Here is an 18,882-nt window from a genome sequence, read left to right as displayed (position 1 = left end):
TTGAGACCATTTTTCATTATTTACTGATTTATGGACTTCCCAATCTTCTTTTCTAGTAAGGTCTTCCACTTCTTGAAGATCCTGAACAATTCATTCTTGTGCTTCAGGAAATATACTCAAACTTTCCTGGAGTGATTGTCAATAAAGGTTAGAATATATCTGCTACCTCCTTTAAAGGAGACTAGAACTTGACCCCATAGATCGTAATGAATGTGTTAAGGGTCTCTTTTATCTTATGCGCTCCCAAATCGAAGCTAACTAGAGTCTACTTCCCATAAATTCAATGTAAGCAGAAATTTAACTTTCCAACTTTAATGCTTATGAGAAGACCTATTTTACTCAAAATGGTCATACCTTTTTCACTCATATGACCGACTGAGTCAATTGTGAAATTCGAATCAAGATCTAATACTAATTTGTTAGGGATCAACTTATATAAAAAATGAAATAGATAAATAGAAAAAATTGAACACACAAATTTTACGTGGAAAACTCCTCCGAAGATATGATAAAAATCATGGGCGAAGAAGGCTTCAACTTTTCACTAAATAAGTAAACAAACGAGAGTACAATATGGATAAAATAAAGTTAAATATATTAAACGTACAAACTCAAACCCCAAAAACAAAATCCAAACTCTAATAGAGCAAACCCCAAAAAAAATCTAACTCTCATAAAGTTCTCTCAAAAGAGGAAAAAAATTCTCTCCATAGTTACCATAAGAACTCTCACCAAAAATCATCTACAACTACATTTTGTAGCCCTATAAGAGAAGTCCTATAGTATTACATTTTTAATTGCCTTCCAATTGGCCTCTCAAAATAGGGATACAAGGCCCATTTAAATAATATAAGATTAGAGGTCTAATCATACTAAAATATCCCTAAAATAAATCAATTTAACTAGGAAAAAATAGCAAAGTTCAACTTAGAGAAGAAACCCGATTTATTTGGGAGCAAGTCGCCAAGTTGCAACATCCCTATTCGTGTCATCCGCCATCGCAACATCAGGAAGCTTCTCATCGTGATGTCATCATTTGTTTGACTGAAAATACAAGGCACACCCTACAAATCTCCACGTTAACTCATATTTACCACACCTTCTTCTTCAGGCCCTGTCACAGGCCAGCTCGATCTATGTAGAATGTCAACCAAACCCAAACTGTTTTTGAACTCAAAAATTGAAAATCGAAAAACTCTTAGTCTTCAAATCAAGGTTGTATATGCAACTAGGGCCAGTGATACACAAACGGGCGTGTGCTTCTCAATAGGAGAGAAAGCATTGAGGAAATCAACTCCCTCCACTTGACTACCACTTTTTACGACCAACCTTGCTTTAAACACTCTGCTTTATTCGAAATTGCTACAATTTGAAAGTTGTGATTCTATCAAACTTCTTAATATCAAAATTTGTTGTCACCATCCCTAAGCGAGTCTATTGTGAAATCTAAACTAAAATATGATACCAGTTTGTTGAGAATCAACCCGTATAAATAACAAAATAGAAAAATAGAGAATATTGTACACATAAATTTTACGTGGAAAAATCCTCCAAAGAGGATAAAAACCACAAACAAAATAGGCTTCAGCAAACGAGAGTACAATATGAAAAAAAATAAACCTAAATGTACTAAATGTAAAAACTCAAACCTTGAAAACCCATAAAGAAAACCCTAACTCTCATACAGTTCTCACAAAAAGGGTATAAAATTGTCTCTATACTTAGCACAAAAACTCTCATTTGCAACTACATCTTGTCACCCTGAAAGAAAAGCCCTATGGTACTACATCTTTAATCACCTTCTAATTGGCCTATCAAAATAAGGATATAAAGCCCTTTTAAATAGGATAAGATTAAAGGTCTAACCATACTAAAATATTCTTAGAGTAATTAAAGTTTAACTGGAAAAGGATTGCAAAGTTTAATTGGGATAAGAAACCCGATTTATATGGGATGTGTGAAATGGGTTAGGCCAAAAACACGAGGTATACCTCCTAGTTTGGATGGTGAGATGTGTTAAAGAAAATAGACTGTAAAATCTCACCTGCTTTAGAACTTACAAAAAAGAAGATTTAGAACTTACAAAGAAGAACATAAAGTTAGGATTTCAATTTTTTAGGGTTTTAAAAGACCCAAAATGATTGAGTTTTGGATTTGTTTTTTTAATAAATGACTTGAAAATGAACTTAACAACCACGTTATATATTGACTCACTGTGTTGTTAGCGATTTAGTGAAAATAGACTAAAAAAATGATAATCATTTTATAACTTTTTAAAGTAAAGTTGTAACACCCAAAACAAATTAAGGGATTATAATTTATAAAATTATCAAAGATTAAGTTCTAGTATTAATGGTTAAGAGCTTAGTAAAACCCTTAGAAAACTAAGGTTCAAACCCCCACTTTTGAACTTTCTTCCTTAATTTTTCTACATTTACAAGAGCAAACTTAAACATAACTTTTATATTAAAAGTGTTAAAATATAACTATAAAATGGGCATTAGCCCAATGGCCAAACATCACTTATTCCACTCTCCTTACTTAAGATTAATTCACGCCTCTTTCCTTCTCTTCCCTTTTAAATTCGACCAAAGTGAGGAAATTGTAGGTCGCCCTCAAACTTTGGAGAAATTATAATGACGCCCTAAAGGTTAATAAAGTTTAGAAATCCACCCCAATTAGAATTCCATCACATTTTTATCTTCTTATCCTAATTTGAATTTCAAATTGCTCCTTTCCAAATCCTAATAGAATTCATCCTCCTTCCTTCTATTTATTCTCTATTTTTCCTTCAAAACCCTTATTACAAAATTCTTTCAAACTCTTGAGTTCTTTTCTTTTCTCTTTTATTATTAAATCGATTTTCAATTAAGGAATTCTAAATCTTCAAAATCATCCCTCTCTTCTTGAGTAGATCATCAATCTCTCTAAACCTAAGGTTTTTAAGTCCTCAAATCAGATGTGGATCTAAACTTAGGCCATTATGTACAACTAATTGTTGAATTAGAAGTAACTAATTTGTTTCATGCGAACCCTAGGTTAAATATGCGAATCCTGTATTCAAATATGCGAACCCTATATATATTACATGTGAATTCTATACATGAGTTATATGCAAACCCTATATATGATATATGCAAACCATTGAACATGTGATACTATTTTTCTTACGCACACAAAATATATGTGTATACATGTGAGATCAATGAATCATGGACACATGCCTTTTAATGTTAAAGCATGAGATATTGAATGTTGCATCAATTGATGATAAATAGCATAAATATGTTAAGTTTATGTGCATAATTATACGAAGCTAAGAATGGAAGACGGAGGAGTTCCGTAGAAGACAATAGTAATTTAAGTCCAAATCGAAAGTTAGTACTGCACGAAGTAGGTAGCATTGTCATCCAAAATGGATAATCCAAGATGGTAAGCTAAAAAACCACCAAATCAGGTTGACTTGAATGATAATTTATGTGTAAAGCCATCTAAACCAGACAGGATGGGATGGTCATTTTAAAACACCATCAAAACAGGACCAAACCGGGGTGGTAGTAATAGTCATCGTCACAGATGACTAGTGAGCAACCATTGTCACTGGAAACAAATCCAGGATGATCAATTATTGTCATGTATTATGTGAGATGATGTGTCGAGCAATGCTTGATGACAATTCAGATGGATGGATAGGAAATTAAACCATTAAATTAAAACGTAAAATTGCATCATAATTATATTTGTATATGTATTGATTTATTAATGTTCCTCTTATTATGCTTAAATTATTATTATGCTATGAATTAAGTACTTTACTGTTCGATTGATTATATAAATGGTTCAAGATTAGTGTCTCAATGAGCCGTTGTAAGCTCATTCCCCTTTTCCTTATTTCTCAGGTAGCGTAGAGAACTAAGACTCAGAATGGCATCAAAGGACCCTCGAATTAGCAAGCCATTTTTTTTAAAGTTTTATTAAAATTTTCCTTAATCGTTTATTTTGGGTTTGTAATTATTTAGTATTTTCTCATTTTTATGTATTAGGTTTGAAATTTTTTAACTTATTTATTTTATGCATGACATTTTAATATTACTTTAATATTTGCATGTCATTCAGCTTAGAAAACTATCTTTTGTTTTCCATTGCTTTATAAAATACTTAAAAGTTTTGAATAAATATTTTCCTCTAACTCTTAGCCATTTTTCAAATCCTCACATTAATATTATTGTAATTTGAATTACTAAATAAATTTGACTTAAAAAATCGAATCAAAGTAAAAAAAACTTTACAGAATTACTTCGATGATCGAAATGATCAAATGTAATGCATTCGACTTTGTCGAAACTCCTAAGTTGGATCGGAGGTGTTACAAAAATGATTTAACTAAAACCTTACTAATAATTGAGTGATTATTTGTTACCAAATAAAAACAAAAATCCAAAGAAGGAAAATGATACCTCTTTCCTTACTTTCTTTTGTTTTGACTTAATACAAACATGGGTTAAAACTTGAAGGAGACTAAAAGTAACACTAAAATTAAGTAAAAAATGGAAAGTTAAAAGAAAGTAAATCATTACATTCATTTTTAATTTTTATCTGGATAAAGAATGAAAAGGAATAATTAATTATAATGAATTTTTAGGATCATAACCATCTCATAAAACTATTTATAAAAAAATTAAAGAAGAAAAAAGAACATTCCACGTATTAAAATTTTGTTTTACTTTCAGTTCCCTAACTTCTTCCGAAATTGAGGTAAATACAAAATTTAACTTGAGAAAAAAAAAGTTACTCAATTTCCCTTGCTCCCCCTAACCTAAATTATTAAATCTATCCAAAAAAAAAAATCCCCCTTTGCGTCATTTTCCTTTCCTTTCTTCTCCCCTTCCCACCTATCCAAACATGGGCTAAAGTTAAGTCCAAACCACAATTGATGCTAACGAACCTTACCTGTTTCCATGTTTCAATTGGCCAATGGACGAAGTAATTCAAAATGGTGCGCTATGGATTCTGACAGAGGCTCACATGTAGATAGGCGATTCACCTAAACTAAAGTATTAAGCTCAGCGATGACACGATAAATTCTGTGCGTTTCATTTGCTCTTTTTGTATTGTGAGATATGTCAGCCTACGTTCATTCGTGGCCTTGCATAATGATCATACATTAATCTGATCTCTTGCACTGCTCAATATATGCCAGTTGTTGTCGAATACATTTACTATTAGGAACAAGATATTTGTCCTTTTACAAAGGGAACCCCTGCAGCCGATCTCGGATGCATTTTAAACACAAATACGTGGTAATGACCCTCCAAAGACCATTCAAATATACGGAAAAAACTCAAAAATGAACGCATCTATTCAAACCTATCGTTGTATCTGACATTCACACTTGAGATACAGATAGAACACGGTATAGGAATCAAAGCTCTGAGTACCTAATGCTCATATTTTAGCTTGGTTACAATAGCATGACCATAGGCCTACTAATTGGTGGCTAGCGAACATATGTCTGTTCAAACTCCAAGGTTTTACTTAAAACAAAATTAGAAAGATGGAATATTGAAAGGCAGAAAAAATAGAAAGAAGAAAAAAAAATTCCATCCATTACTTGAAAGAATTAAAAAATGAAAGAAAGAAAATAAAACATTTGAAAAATTATAATTTTAAACTAACATACCCATCTCATTCATTTTCTATTCTATACATTAGGATGAAAAATGATTATTTCTCCTGTTTTCTTTCTCTCAGTTTTCTTCCCTGCTAAACACACTCAAAATTCATTTTCTTTCGACTTTCCATTCTCTCCTCTTTCGCTTTTCAACCCAACCAAACACATCCTAGAACTGGCATGAAGCATTGACAGGCTCAGCCATCCTTCCATATGCACATCCATCTCTCAATGGAACAGAAATATGAATTTCAGTACAGAATCTTAAATTTCAAGAGTGTTTTATGTTCGAAAAATGTTTGAGGGCTATATTACACATGCATACGAAAGGTATATCTATAGTGTCAACAGCACAATATACGCATCATTTTGCAAGAATGAAGAGAAAAAGGGAAAAGAATGTAGGATTGAAAATCAACCAGAAGATTTGAATATCTCGATCACGGAATTGTACATGCCTTTGTTCTGCAAGAGGGTGAAAAACTTGCAGCATATATGTTACAAAATATCTGGCTAAATTTGCAACTAATGCAAACTATTTTGCAGCCTTGTTCCAAGTTAAAAGCCTTTGAAATGGGGGAAAGTACCCATCCCCCATCTAAATCTTAAGTTTAAACACCCCCCCCCGGGAAGAAAAAGAAAAAAAAAATAATGAAAGATTATTTATCTGTTAAGCTAAATGAAAAAACAAAATACAGGAATGTAAATCTGTCCTTAAAAAAGGAAAAAGGAAAGCCTGAGAAAAAATACCTCAAGCTTGAAAATTGACTGAGAGATATGCTTGCAGCCATAGTCACAACTGTCTAGATTTTTGCAGACAAACTCAATGGTGAACGATGTCGGCCATGAAGGTTTTTTAGTTTTGTAAGTTCTTTCCTCCGCTTTCTTGCCTCAGCAGCAGCCACTGCATCCAGTACTTTCTTACTCGTATAACTTTTTGATTCTTTGTTCTCTTCTGGCAACGCACCAACAAAATGAAATGCTCCTATAGGAGCCTCTTCAGTCTTGACAACATGATCTGTTCTATTCTCAAATGTAGTCCCTGCAGAACACAGAGGTCCAGGCACAAGGACCTCTTCTTTAATGTAGGACATACAGTGACCACCAACATCTGCAGGAAGCTTCACTGAAGTACAATTCTTGCTATTAGGACTGGCTTCAATTGGCTCATAAGCCTCTTTTTCAACTTCTACCGGTAAAGAGGAATTAAACTTCTCGTTCATGACAGGTTTCAAATGACACCCAGCGTTAAAATGATTACTCACAGAAGTTTCATCTTCAATATCTTTTGTGCCACAAGAAGGCTGAGGATGCAGTCCACTCCGTTGATCAGGAAGAGAAAAAAACCAAGGGTAGGGCACTACATATAAGGCAGTCTTAGGTCCATTCACATTTATGGGGCTTTCTTGATTAAAAGATGAATCAAGCCTACCATTAGCTGGTGAGGAAATGCTAGATGGAACAAAAATGGCATTTTGGCCACATTGTGATTGAACAGGATGTGAAGATTGAACACTGGAAGGCCAACCAAAAGGGAGAAAATGATGTTGATTATAAAAGAAATATGGATAGTTTCCAGATGGACCAGAAATATGATGATCTAACTGAAGCTCTGCAGTAGTTTTCCCTTCATCAGCTTTCAATGCCTTAGCCATCTGCAGAGATATATATGCCGAAAATGGTCACTTTTCAGGACCAAAAGAATGTCAAATAGGTGAAGTACTTTCAAAATTGAAAGGTGCATTAACAATCATATATGTTACCTCTGCCTTCAGGTGCTTATTGGCGCTATCTTGAGAATGATACTCTTTCAGGGCCAACTCTTTTGCCTTCTCAGTAGGAATGTAATCAAAAGTGAATAAGTTACCATGCAATATTAACATGAATTCAATAACAACCAAGAAACCTATTCGTGTATTTATCTTAGAATGAAAAGTTACAACCAAAGAGTTCAAAAGGGTAGAGACCTAAAAACTTCGTTTGATTATTTGTTTTAAAACTTCTAGCACAACAGATATACTCTACAATTCCGAAAAGTCAAGTAAAAATAAAATGTAAATACAATTATCTGAAGAAGCCCCACTTACCCTCTTCAAATTTTCATTCTCCTGTGTTAAATCTGTAACTTTCAGGGTCAATTTTTCGCAGAGAGCCTGAATAAAAAAAGTTCAGCCATAAGTAACACTCAGCAGTAGTTAACCATAATTCAACTTTGGAGAGCAATTAAACCAGAAGAAGATTACCTATGAAAAAGTTTGCTGAAGTTTAGATATTATAATTTGACTTGCTTAACAGTAATACATGCAATGTTGCAACTAGCACATGTTGACCCAAGCAATGTAGGCAAAACATTCTTTCTGTTAAGCATCCAACCTAAAACTAACTGGAAATATGTGTAGGAGCCAACTGGAAGATAAGACCCTAAGAAACCTTAGACTTGATAGACATAGAATAGCACCACCTAACAATTGCCATTCCAGTAAATTCAACTTCTAGCATTCACAACACATGATTCCGCCTTAGATTTTTCCAGAACCAAACACAGACTCATACAGATACCCATACAAGGTAGATATCTTGGGTCTGATATTAGTAAATCCTAAGATCTTAGGACAATTAGAGGGCATCTGCCACTTGTACAAGTAATCACTTGCATAAACTGACAAGGCAGATAAGAAAATGCCTACAATATAATGTCCTGTCCAACAAAAATAATTAATGCATTTTTAAGCATCCATCATTAAATAATTAACGTGACTAAAAAAAACCAGGAACTACTTTCTATCAATTGTACTATTCGGGTATTCACTAATGTAGGATGTTTGGAGAAGGTCATCTCATATGGGTATAAGGATCAACCTTAAGGACTTTTAGTTTTTCTAAGAATACAATCCCAACAGATCCCAATAACAATTTACTGAGTTGTAGCAAGCACAGCCCCCAAAAAGTATTGTTGAATTTGAAAACAGCGGTAAGGATGCCAGCAAAATTACTAATTGAGATGGTGTCATAGTTTACCAGGCACCAGCTCAGCCAGTAAGTTACTTAAATTCACAATTAAACCACAAAAGAAAATACAGATACTTATGCTTATATATAATTTTCAAACTAAAACAAACTTTTGCATACTCATTTTAGGACAAACTACTTATCCATCACGTAACTTCCTTTTAAGAATAGGTTTCTCTCTATGTAATAAGACTGATCCTTATTTAAAAGGACATACAAAACAATAAAACACTAAGCAAATTTTTTATCAGAAAAGAAAACCCTAAAAAGATCTGTCTCTCTAACAAGTCCTAAGGTTTCAATCTCCCTTTGACGAGCTGAGCAATCATTCACAGTACGTCATTTCAAGAAATGTGACAAGGGGAAGGCAGTATAATTGTGCCATAAGAGTCGTGGTTTTAAATTAGATGAAGGAAAAAAGGGAAACGGAAATGGATAAGGCTTTCTGAAAATAAATTTCAGAGACATTCTCATTAGACTAAAAAAAAATTACAGTCAAAGCAAGTAAAAGATACAGTTAACTTAACAAATGGAGACTGACAACAAGGTAACATATAATCTAAAAGCAAACAGAACTGAACATGCAATAAATCAATTACCTGCCTTCGGCGGATCGTTTGTCTAGCAGACTCCCTGTTTGCTAATATTCTACGTAATCTCCGTGCTTCCTTTTCAGCCTGATAGAAAAAGCTTCAGATGAAATATAAAGATCAATCTTAAAGAAAGAAGATCAAATAAAAGGTTGTTCCACCTCAGATAAATTCTGTCTTGACCTTCCCCCACCACCTGACATGTGTTTTATTGCACCTGCAGGACTTGATCTGACTGATTCAGCATTCTGCTCAGTCTTCACTGGGTTTATGAGAGCATTGTTCCCTGTCATTTCATTCAGCTGACTATCCTCCCAAATATCTTTCTCAGATATTCCCACAGTGCTGAATAATATCTAAAGTTAAAGTGAGGAACCAGTATAAGTAGATTAATAAAATCTAAAAATAAACATATAAATAAAAAATGCAACATATCACAAACACAACCAACCGGCCTTTCATGAATCATCTGCCAATCAGACTCCTTATGGGTTAACATTCTACGCAATCTACATGTTTCTTTTTCAGCCTGATAAAGAACAATCAGTCAAAAATAGTAGCATTTGAAAAGCAAAATGGTAAATCAAACAAGTTAATACCTTGGTTAAATTCTGACTGGACCTCAGCACCCCATTGGATGGGTATCTTTCAGCGCAAGGATGACTCGCATTAAGCGACTCAGCTACTACCGATTCAATAACTACAGATGTGCTTATCACTTGACTTTGCTCCTGGCCTATTGTAGCTTGATCCTGCTATAAACAAAAATAGTTCTCAAGTCCTGCATAAAATAGTGTCACTCTCACTTATAAGAATAGTGCCACTTGGTGACAGATCACTTCGTCCAATTAAGACACAAGATAACTTGTCTAGCTAACCACATCAGAATTCCAATAAAGACCCAACAGGTTTAGCTAACCACATTTTCCATATCAATGATTATTACTTATGTTCTAACATTCTAAAATTAGAAAATTTTCTATGGCCACCAGTTTCTTACTAGTTTATCTATGTTCTTCTTCTTCCCGCGTATAATTTAATTCCTTTAAATCCCAGAAATAGAAAAGTGAAATAAAAGCTGACAAAACTACAAAGTGTTCAACATTAAGATATTTTCCACTATTATCTTCAAATTCTTGCATCGCATTTGACATATTAACATCGATAAGATCAAGAATTTAACAGATTATAAGAAAATCAGTAAGTTATTTGAGTGGTTGGTTATATTAATTAAATATATTAACAGTAAAAGAATTTTTTTTCTTACTATTCAAAATGACATTTCCAGCATTCACAATACAGATTCATTTTTATCAAATGAAATTTCAAGTATCATGAAAAAAAAAATCAATATGTATAATTTTGTTTTTGAGCAAAAAGAATTAACTTCTTTTGGTATGTATTATTTCCACATTTTCAATTATGAGCATCACTTTCAAAAGGTAATTTAAATCACTAATTCCGGGCAGACACAGTGAAAAGCCACTAAATAAAAAATATCAGAATTTTTTCTTAAAATAGAATAGAATAGATAAATAAATCGAAAATATCGATAAAACTATCCTTTCAAGTATATATATTGATAAAATTAGATTGATTCACCAACCTCAGCGAGATCCGAACCGGATTGAACCGGGTTCGAACCGACGCCAGAAGGCGGTGACTCAGTACTGATACTGGCTCGCTTCCTCAGTCTCCTCCCTTTGCATCCCCATTTGGCGCCAAATTCAGCGGAGACGGAAACAGCAACCCACTTCTTCGAATGCGCCAAGGCGGCCAATATCTCTGCCGCTTCCATATCCATCCGATCCGCCGCCAACGCATCCTCTGCCGCATCTGCCGTTGGCGAAGCGCACGAGCTCGAAAGTAAGCCTCTCCCTAATTCCATCCCAAAGAGGGAAAAACGAAACAAAAATTCAAAAACTAAGGGAAAAAGAAAATCAAAAGAGAGGAAACAGAACACATTCAACTTCTTTGTAAGGAAACTAACCAAAAAGGAAAAGGTCTCTTACAAGTCTCTGCGGCGCCTTGAGGATGTATCTGAGAGTGCCACGTATAAATTTTATGCCACGTAGACGATCAAGTGACTCGTGTGTGGGGTCCAGCACGTGCGAGTGAATGGAATTAAAGAAGCAGAAATTGGCATCCGACACGCAGATGTAGTGAGTAAATACCACGTGGGATTTTGTCATTTGGGGTTCTACGTGGGAATGGGAGGACCAGGTAAAATTAAAACCTTCAGGATTTAATTTCACCTCTTCTACTGATTTTTGGGGTAAAAACTGGAAATCATTATTTCTGTAAAACTGTAAAAAACAGTACCTTGCTGTCAAAATTAATTAGATGTGGTAAAACACACTCAGTTGGAATGTTTGTTGGTGTTTGATAAAATCAAAATTCGTAATAATTAAATTGATCTAAATTTGAAATAATTCAATATTAAACTCTTCCGAGTTTAACATAAATTTGAGCTCGATTCTAAAATAAATTTAATATAAAATTTGAAAAACACATATTTTTTATTAACATAATTATACGAGAATATTTAAGACGAAAATATTATATAATAATACAATATATTAATTCAAATATAGTAAATTAAATTTTTTTATTAACATAGAATGTTTTAAATTGATTTTTGTTACATGAAAGTTTTAAAATTTAATAATTTATAATAAAATTATAATAACTGAATGCATGAAGAAATAATTATATATAATTCTAAAATTTTACAAAAAGCTACTGATAGAAACGATAAGAAACTTTTTACTTCTAAAAACAGACGAATATTATTAAACATTTAAGTTTGAAATATGGTAACTTTATTAATTATTTAAAAATATTGTATTAGATAATATTATTTTTTTTAACATTATAGTCAACTTTGTAATTAATAAAAGACAAATAACTTTTACAGTTACAAGTATAAAATTTTCCATAGCAACTTAGAATTTAATTTTGTAAAATTATTTATTTCACATTTATTTAAGTTGTTTCACTGAAAATGACTTTTGGAAAATGATTTCTAAAAAAAAAATGTTAATATTTTGTGGTGGTTGGAAGAATCTGTGTAAAAATGTTAAGAACCAAGTAATGGAAAGCCATCATCTTCTTCATTTTACATTGTTAAGAACCAAAACCACCATTTTAGCTAAGGGGATATTCAGCCAAGCTTCAAACTCATGCATGATATATAATTTTGGCCCGTTTTTAATTATTTCTATGTTTTTTAATCTTTTTAGTTTAATCTAACTAACCCGGGGGTTAATTCGTAAAAATGTTAAACATTTTGGATTATGCCATTGATGAGTTTGAGGTATTTGTGAAGTTCTATGGTAGATTAATAAGCTTGGTTGAGAAATAGGACAATTTTGTAAAGTAGTTTTTAGTAATTTTAATGTTTAGGGATTGAATTGTTAAAATGGTAAAATTATATGAAATTCTTGTGAAAAATTGATAAATGTGATCTGAATAGGGACTATATAGAAATCGGCTAGATTGTATTTTGCTTAAATATGGTTGATTCGTAAGTTTCGGGTTTAGGGGCTAAATTGCAAAAAGAGTAAAATGTTGGGGTAATTTTTTAATTTTATATTAAAAAGGGTTATAAGCTTAAGTTTAATTGTTTGAGATGTTTGAATTGAATAATTGAACGAAAATTATTATTCAGATCAAGAAACAAATCAATCGAACTAGAATCATGAAAAGCTAAAGTAACAGAATAGTTGTCGGCCTTGTTTATGCAATCGTTTTTGTCTTGGTAAGTTTGTATATTGTTTAAACTTACTAATTATTGCTTTTGGTAACATGTTAACTATTATTCATGTTAGGTATAGTTGAATTGCATGATATATGTTGATTAGTGATTTTGGCCTAAATTGTGATGTTGATTAAATTGATGATTTTGTTTGGAAAATGTAAAATGTATGTATGTGAGCTTGAAATGGTATAGTGAAAATGGAATTAAATTATTTGGATATGTAATGTGGCCTGTATGAACCTCGTGAATACTTAGGATACAAATGACATGTCATTAGGGGTTATTTACAGTTTCAGGTGCTGGTCTTGGATATCCTACCAATGGCTGAGGTCCTACATTTATTATGGATTCTCCACAGCTTGTGTGAGCAACATCATGTAGCTTAACATCTCAACCCATAGCTTGTGTGAGCATATATGGTTACAATCACAGCTTGTGTGATCATTTTCTCGAGTATTTGATGTTATTTCATTTGGTTCAATAAGTAATAAAGGCTTAAATCGAGTGAACTTAATTATATGTTATGTTATATGATTTTGATGGATGAAATGGTAAGTGTTGGTATAAATGCTTTGGAAATGAATAAATGATACATGTTGGAGATGTGATGAATGAAATGAATATTGATATGTTCCTAATATATGTTCATGATATGGAAAGATTATATGTTTCATTGTCGAGCCCACTAACTTGTGAGATTTTTTATGTGAATAGGAATTGAATGAACTCATGAGCATGTTAATGGAGTTATGCATGAATTGTATAAATTGAGCCTATTTGGTAAGTTTATGTTTATGATTTATACAAGCTTACTAAGAACTAGTTACTTATGTTAGTTGTTTTCTTTTTCTGAAGATCATTGAGAATCTCGATCAGCTAGAATCAAGTCGGAGTACACACACTATTCACCCTTCATGTAACACCCCATGCCCAAACCCTTCACCGGGATTGAGTACGAGGTATTACTTAACTTTAAACTCATGCTAACAAACATTTTCGAGTCACCAAAACTCTACTCAATTTTAAACTTTTTCAATTTCTACTTTAAACTTAATGTCATGGGCCTACAATTCCCAAATCGACCATAGGAAACTATCCGGGATCGACCAGGGCCTTTAAGCCAACTATAGAAAATTGACACTTGACACAGTGGCACACGCCCATGTGGAAGGGCAACACGCCCGTGTGAAATTAATTCTAAATGCACACCTACAGGGGTTTTCACACAGCCTGGCATACTCCCGTGTCCCTGGCCTGTGTCCTTCACACGACCATGACACACCCGTGTCCTAGACCGTGTGTAAAAACATGGACATTCTGTTTCTGACGTTAGCAAACCCAAAATATCACATGGCCAAGGCACATGCCCATGTCCTAGGCTGTGTTCCTCACACGGTTGAGACACACGGCCGTGTCTTTGCCTGTGTGTTTACTATCATGCATACTGACTTGAAATTTTTACGTGTAGGGGACACACGGCTGGAAAACACGCCCTTGGAGCTGGCCGTGTGTCACACACACCCATGTGTCTACCTATGTGGACGATATAAGGCTATTTACCAAGCCTCTTTACCACCCTTACTTACACAACCTACACAATAACCACCAAATCCAATATAAGACTATCTCAAGCAACCAAATCATCCACAATAGACAACATTCCATTTACGTATTTTACTCAACCTTGAAAATAACTTCATTTCATACAAATCAAAATGAGCATTAGCCATCATTTGAGGCTTAATACAAAATAAGGGATTTATCCCAAGCCAACACATTTGGCCAAGTTAATATGAACACAAAACATAAGTCTAGTTCCCTATACATGCCATATTCAAAAATATAAATGAAATTATATCAAATGTTTCGATTGATAGTGTGATCGATATCTCTGACTTCTGTTGATCCTTGAGCTAGATAGGCGGCACTATAAGAAAAATGAAAGGAGAGGGAGTAAGCATAAAGCTTAGTAAGTTGCATATAAATAAATATACAACAACAATTTTACCATTCATTAACATGCTCATAACACAAAAGTAGGCACAAGCATAACTTACTCATCACTATCCATATAAATCTCATAGCGTATATCGAGCTTATATCTCATACATCTCAAATAGGTACCTGTACCACTCACAACACGATTATACCATGCTCATTAACTTAAAGTCATAATACTCACCGTTGAACCATTCAGAACACTACCGGATATTCATTAAGCCTCAAATGTGGGTAAGGTGCCGGTGCCATGTCCCAGACACGGTCTTACACTAGCTCATATCTCATGTCAATGCCATGTCCCAGACATGGTCTTACACTGACTATCATCTCGTAGCCAATGCGTGTCCTAGACATGTCTTACACTGGCTTACGTCTCGAGGCCGATGCATGTCCCAGACATGTCTTACACTAGCACTCGTCTTGATGTTGATGCCATGTCCTAGACATGGTCTTACACTGGCTCTCATAATGTGGCTGATGCATGTCCCAAACATGTCTTACACTAGCCCATAATAATCCATATGTCATGGCATGAATATCCGATATATTTCCTAAGTTCAAACGGGAACTCTACTATCTCTATTATCATCATACTTTCTCAATTTCAAAATCAAGCAATTCATGCTATATTAATTCAAATACAATTCAACACATATATATTAGTGATATAGTTGTATTATTTACATACAACTTACTTTGGATTACAAAATGTGACAACTAGTCGATTTAGTCGATTTGCTTGGCTTTCTCCCGATCTAGGTTCGAATTCGGTATTTCTTGATCTATAATAACAAAAATTCACAAATTTAAACACTTTATCGATTTAGGTATTCAATAACCTATATTTGGGCAAAATGACCATTTTGTCCTTAGACTTTTGCAAAATGACCATTTTACCCCTAGGTCCAAAAATTAATTTTTATCGAATTTCTTTACATCTTAAGCTTATCCGAACCCTTTTTAATCTTATAGCAACTCCAAATTCCCACTATTTCACGTACTTAACATCTATTTTACAACTTGTTCAATATAGTCCTTTTAGGTGTTTTCATGCTAACACCTTTCACAAAAGTTGTTTATAAGACACCCAAGGCTCATTTTATTCCATAAAAACTCAGAAAACATCACAAATCCTTTCATGGAAAAACCCTAGACTCTTAATCATTTTGTAAAATAGTACCCTCATTAGAAAGCTCATGCTTCAAGGGGTCCAAAAATGTAAAAATCTTCAAGAAACTCATTAAAATCACTTACTTGTGAGTGCTTCAAGTTGCTGAAAAATTTTAAGCTTTCAAACCCCTAATTTTTCTGAAAATTCGATGGAGAAGAAGATGGAAAAAAAAAGATAATATCTTTTCCCTTTATTTTATTTTTAATCTAGTCAAAATTGGTCACCAACTCACTTAATTTTGACAAATTTGTCTCCTCTTTGACTCTATGGCTGGATACCATCCTTCCTAAGGTCTATTTTCCCTTTAAATACCCCCAATTTAGGTTTCATGGCAATTTAACACCCTTAGCTATCAATTTAAGACTTTTACACTTTATGTGATTTAGTCATTTTTCTCAATTAGGCTTCCAAACGCTAAAATTGACTCACCAAATTTTTCACGTACTCTTAAAAACATGCTAATACATCAAAATAATAGTAAAATAATTTTTCTAACATCGAATTTGTGATCCCGAGACCACTATTCTGACTAGGCCCTAAATCGGGCTGTTACGCTTCATCTCAGTAGAAGTTGTGGTCATTTTTGAGTTGGTTATAAATGACATGTACTAAGAGTTTTAAAGTCCTTTTTTTGTGATGTTTTTAAAATTTAGTTAAGACATACTTATGGTTATGCGTATATTTTGTTTTGGCTTGTAAATGTCGATATATGTATGTCTTTGACTATTTGGTCGAGGCCTCTTGAAAGTGGATAAAATAGGATTATTTATTTGTGAATGGAATGGATGAACTTTGTGCATTTGGCATGTGTACAAGGTAAGGACTTATGATATTTTGAATGTGAATTAGTTTGGTGTATGAAATGTGGTGTCAATGAGGGCATATTGGTTAGGCACCTAGGTTGAATGTTTTGATATGTTTTAAACTTGTTTGAATGTATTTTGGAGGCATGTTAATGGTTAATTTTGGCTTGGCTTGGCACCTAATGAATTGGTATTGTTTTTTCTTATTTTGGAAGCTATTTTAGGTACATATGGTCTAGGACATGGGTTGTCACACGGTCGTGTGCCACACACAACCATACCACACGGTCGTGTGCCACACACAACTATACCACACGATCGTGTGGCCTACTTAATTTTGATGCAGGTTTGTCCCATACGGTCTCAGATTGTTACACGACCTAAAGGCACGACCATATGATCCTATTTTCAAATTGTACACGGTTTGACCACACGACCATGTCCTTGAGCCACACGGCCTAGGCTATGTCACACGACCATGTGACTCTTGTTTTTAGTTTTTCTTACCTTTTTTCTATTTTGTTTCAAATAAGTCCCTATTTGTTCCCGAATTGATTTTTAGGTTTTGTAAGCTAGATAAAAGGTTCTTAATCATATGTAGGCTATGAATGATTATTGATTTTTAATATTGGGTATTTAATTTAATAATTGAATGGTTTTATGTTGTCATTTGATTCAATATGTGGCATAATACTTTGTAAGCCTAATCCGGCAACAGAGACGGATTAGGGGTGTTACATCGATGCTCACTGATCAGAGGGAAATGATAATCTCTGACCAAAGGGAACATTGAGATTGAAAGAGTTGGAAGCACCTACTTGGCCTGAGTTGCCCAGATTTTCTGGTTGATCAGCAAACCAACCAACAAAAATGTCTATCTCACTAGGTTGATTGCCGATACCAAAACATTCTGCCTAGCCCGATGGGAAACCACTGGGGAAATTCTCGTTGGGGTAAGTCATATTAGTTTTTTGGTTTTTTTTATAGTTAGAAATTTGTCCACTCTCACCGCACCAAATTGTTGAGTGTTTTAGCATGTATATCTTTCAAAAGGGTTAGATTCTCTATTCATATGATACAATTACTATTCATGGATTAGACATTATAAATAAGTCCCCATGCATGTCAACACGTACCTTATTCTAGGGTTAACACATTTTTTATATGTGGGTTCGCCTGCATGGTGGTGCAAACCCATATCATGCGATCTGATATAAAAATGTGAACACCTCACCTACAAATTCAAAGTGCGAACTATGTAGAATATGGGTCTAGTCAGGACCTAATTGATAACCGAATAACGGGGATTGGTAATAACGAGTAACGGGGATCAGGGGCGAAACCAGGGGGGCAGGCATGGGCCCTGGCCCCCCCAAAAATGGGAAATTTTCATTTAGGCCCTTTAGATTTTTTTAAAATTTTAAATTAGTAAAGGTAAAATTCACTTTGCCCCCCCTAAAATTATAAAAATTCAATTTAATCCTTTAAAAATTATAAATATATAGACTATAAAAAATTAAAATTTCCTTCGACCCCCCCAAAATTTTTTTTCTGGCTTCGCCCCTGGGGATTGGTAATAACGAGTAACATAACATATATATTATAGTAAAGTATTCTTGCTAATATGAAAACTTAAGCTTATTTGACATAATTATTAAATTATTTGACATAATCCTTAGATTAGCACATTGAGGCACTCAAAACTTGTAAAAAATTTTATCATAATATTTGCAAGTAATTTGATTTTTTTGTGCACATGAGTTACAAAATATATATTACTGTTATAGATTTAAAGCAGTTTTTTTTTTAATTTTTCTTAGCCAAAATTGAAACATCTTTGTCAATAATTACACTAATTTAATGTTAAACAAATTATA

The 18,882-nt window shown here is 33.6% G+C and overlaps 1 protein-coding gene across 3 annotated transcripts; it reads right to left on the bottom strand.

Annotated features, from left to right (window-relative positions):
* Positions 1-6,078: 6,078 nt before the first annotated feature.
* On the bottom strand, positions 6,079-11,266 carry LOC107948390 (uncharacterized). 3 transcript variants are annotated; one of them, XM_016882925.2, is made up of 9 exons: positions 10,877-11,266; positions 9,870-10,025; positions 9,722-9,799; positions 9,432-9,626; positions 9,280-9,357; positions 7,759-7,824; positions 7,435-7,500; positions 7,104-7,326; positions 6,079-7,031 (listed from the first exon to the last, which is right to left on the bottom strand). In XM_016882925.2, exons 1-9 carry the CDS (start codon positions 11,156-11,158, stop codon positions 6,475-6,477), a joined length of 1,701 nt encoding a protein of 566 aa, XP_016738414.1. In that variant the 5' UTR covers positions 11,159-11,266; the 3' UTR covers positions 6,079-6,474. The 3 variants fall into 3 exon arrangements, with proteins under 3 accessions (XP_016738414.1, XP_016738412.1, XP_016738413.1); XM_016882923.2 differs by having other exon boundaries at positions 6,079-7,326; XM_016882924.2 differs by having other exon boundaries at positions 6,079-7,326; positions 9,870-10,022.
* Between the last annotated feature and the right edge of the window lie 7,616 nt (positions 11,267-18,882).

Source organism: Gossypium hirsutum, chromosome A04 (genome assembly GCF_007990345.1).
Source record: "Gossypium hirsutum isolate 1008001.06 chromosome A04, Gossypium_hirsutum_v2.1, whole genome shotgun sequence".
Taxonomy (NCBI): domain Eukaryota; kingdom Viridiplantae; phylum Streptophyta; class Magnoliopsida; order Malvales; family Malvaceae; genus Gossypium; species Gossypium hirsutum.
This window is presented reverse-complemented; position numbering and strand designations above follow the sequence as displayed.

Excerpts from the sequence above, each read along its gene's own strand:
- LOC107948390 (XM_016882923.2), bottom strand. The coding sequence starts at position 11,158 with ATGGAATTAGGGAGAGGCTTACTTTCGAGCTCGTGCGCTTCGCCAACG. Across the intron at positions 9,800-9,869 it reads CCAGTCAGAATTTAACCAAG|GCTGAAAAAGAAACATGTAG; the intron begins GTATTAACTTGT and ends GTTCTTTATCAG. Across the intron at positions 7,825-9,279 it reads AAACGATCCGCCGAAGGCAG|GCTCTCTGCGAAAAATTGAC; the intron begins GTAATTGATTTA and ends TTTTTTATTCAG.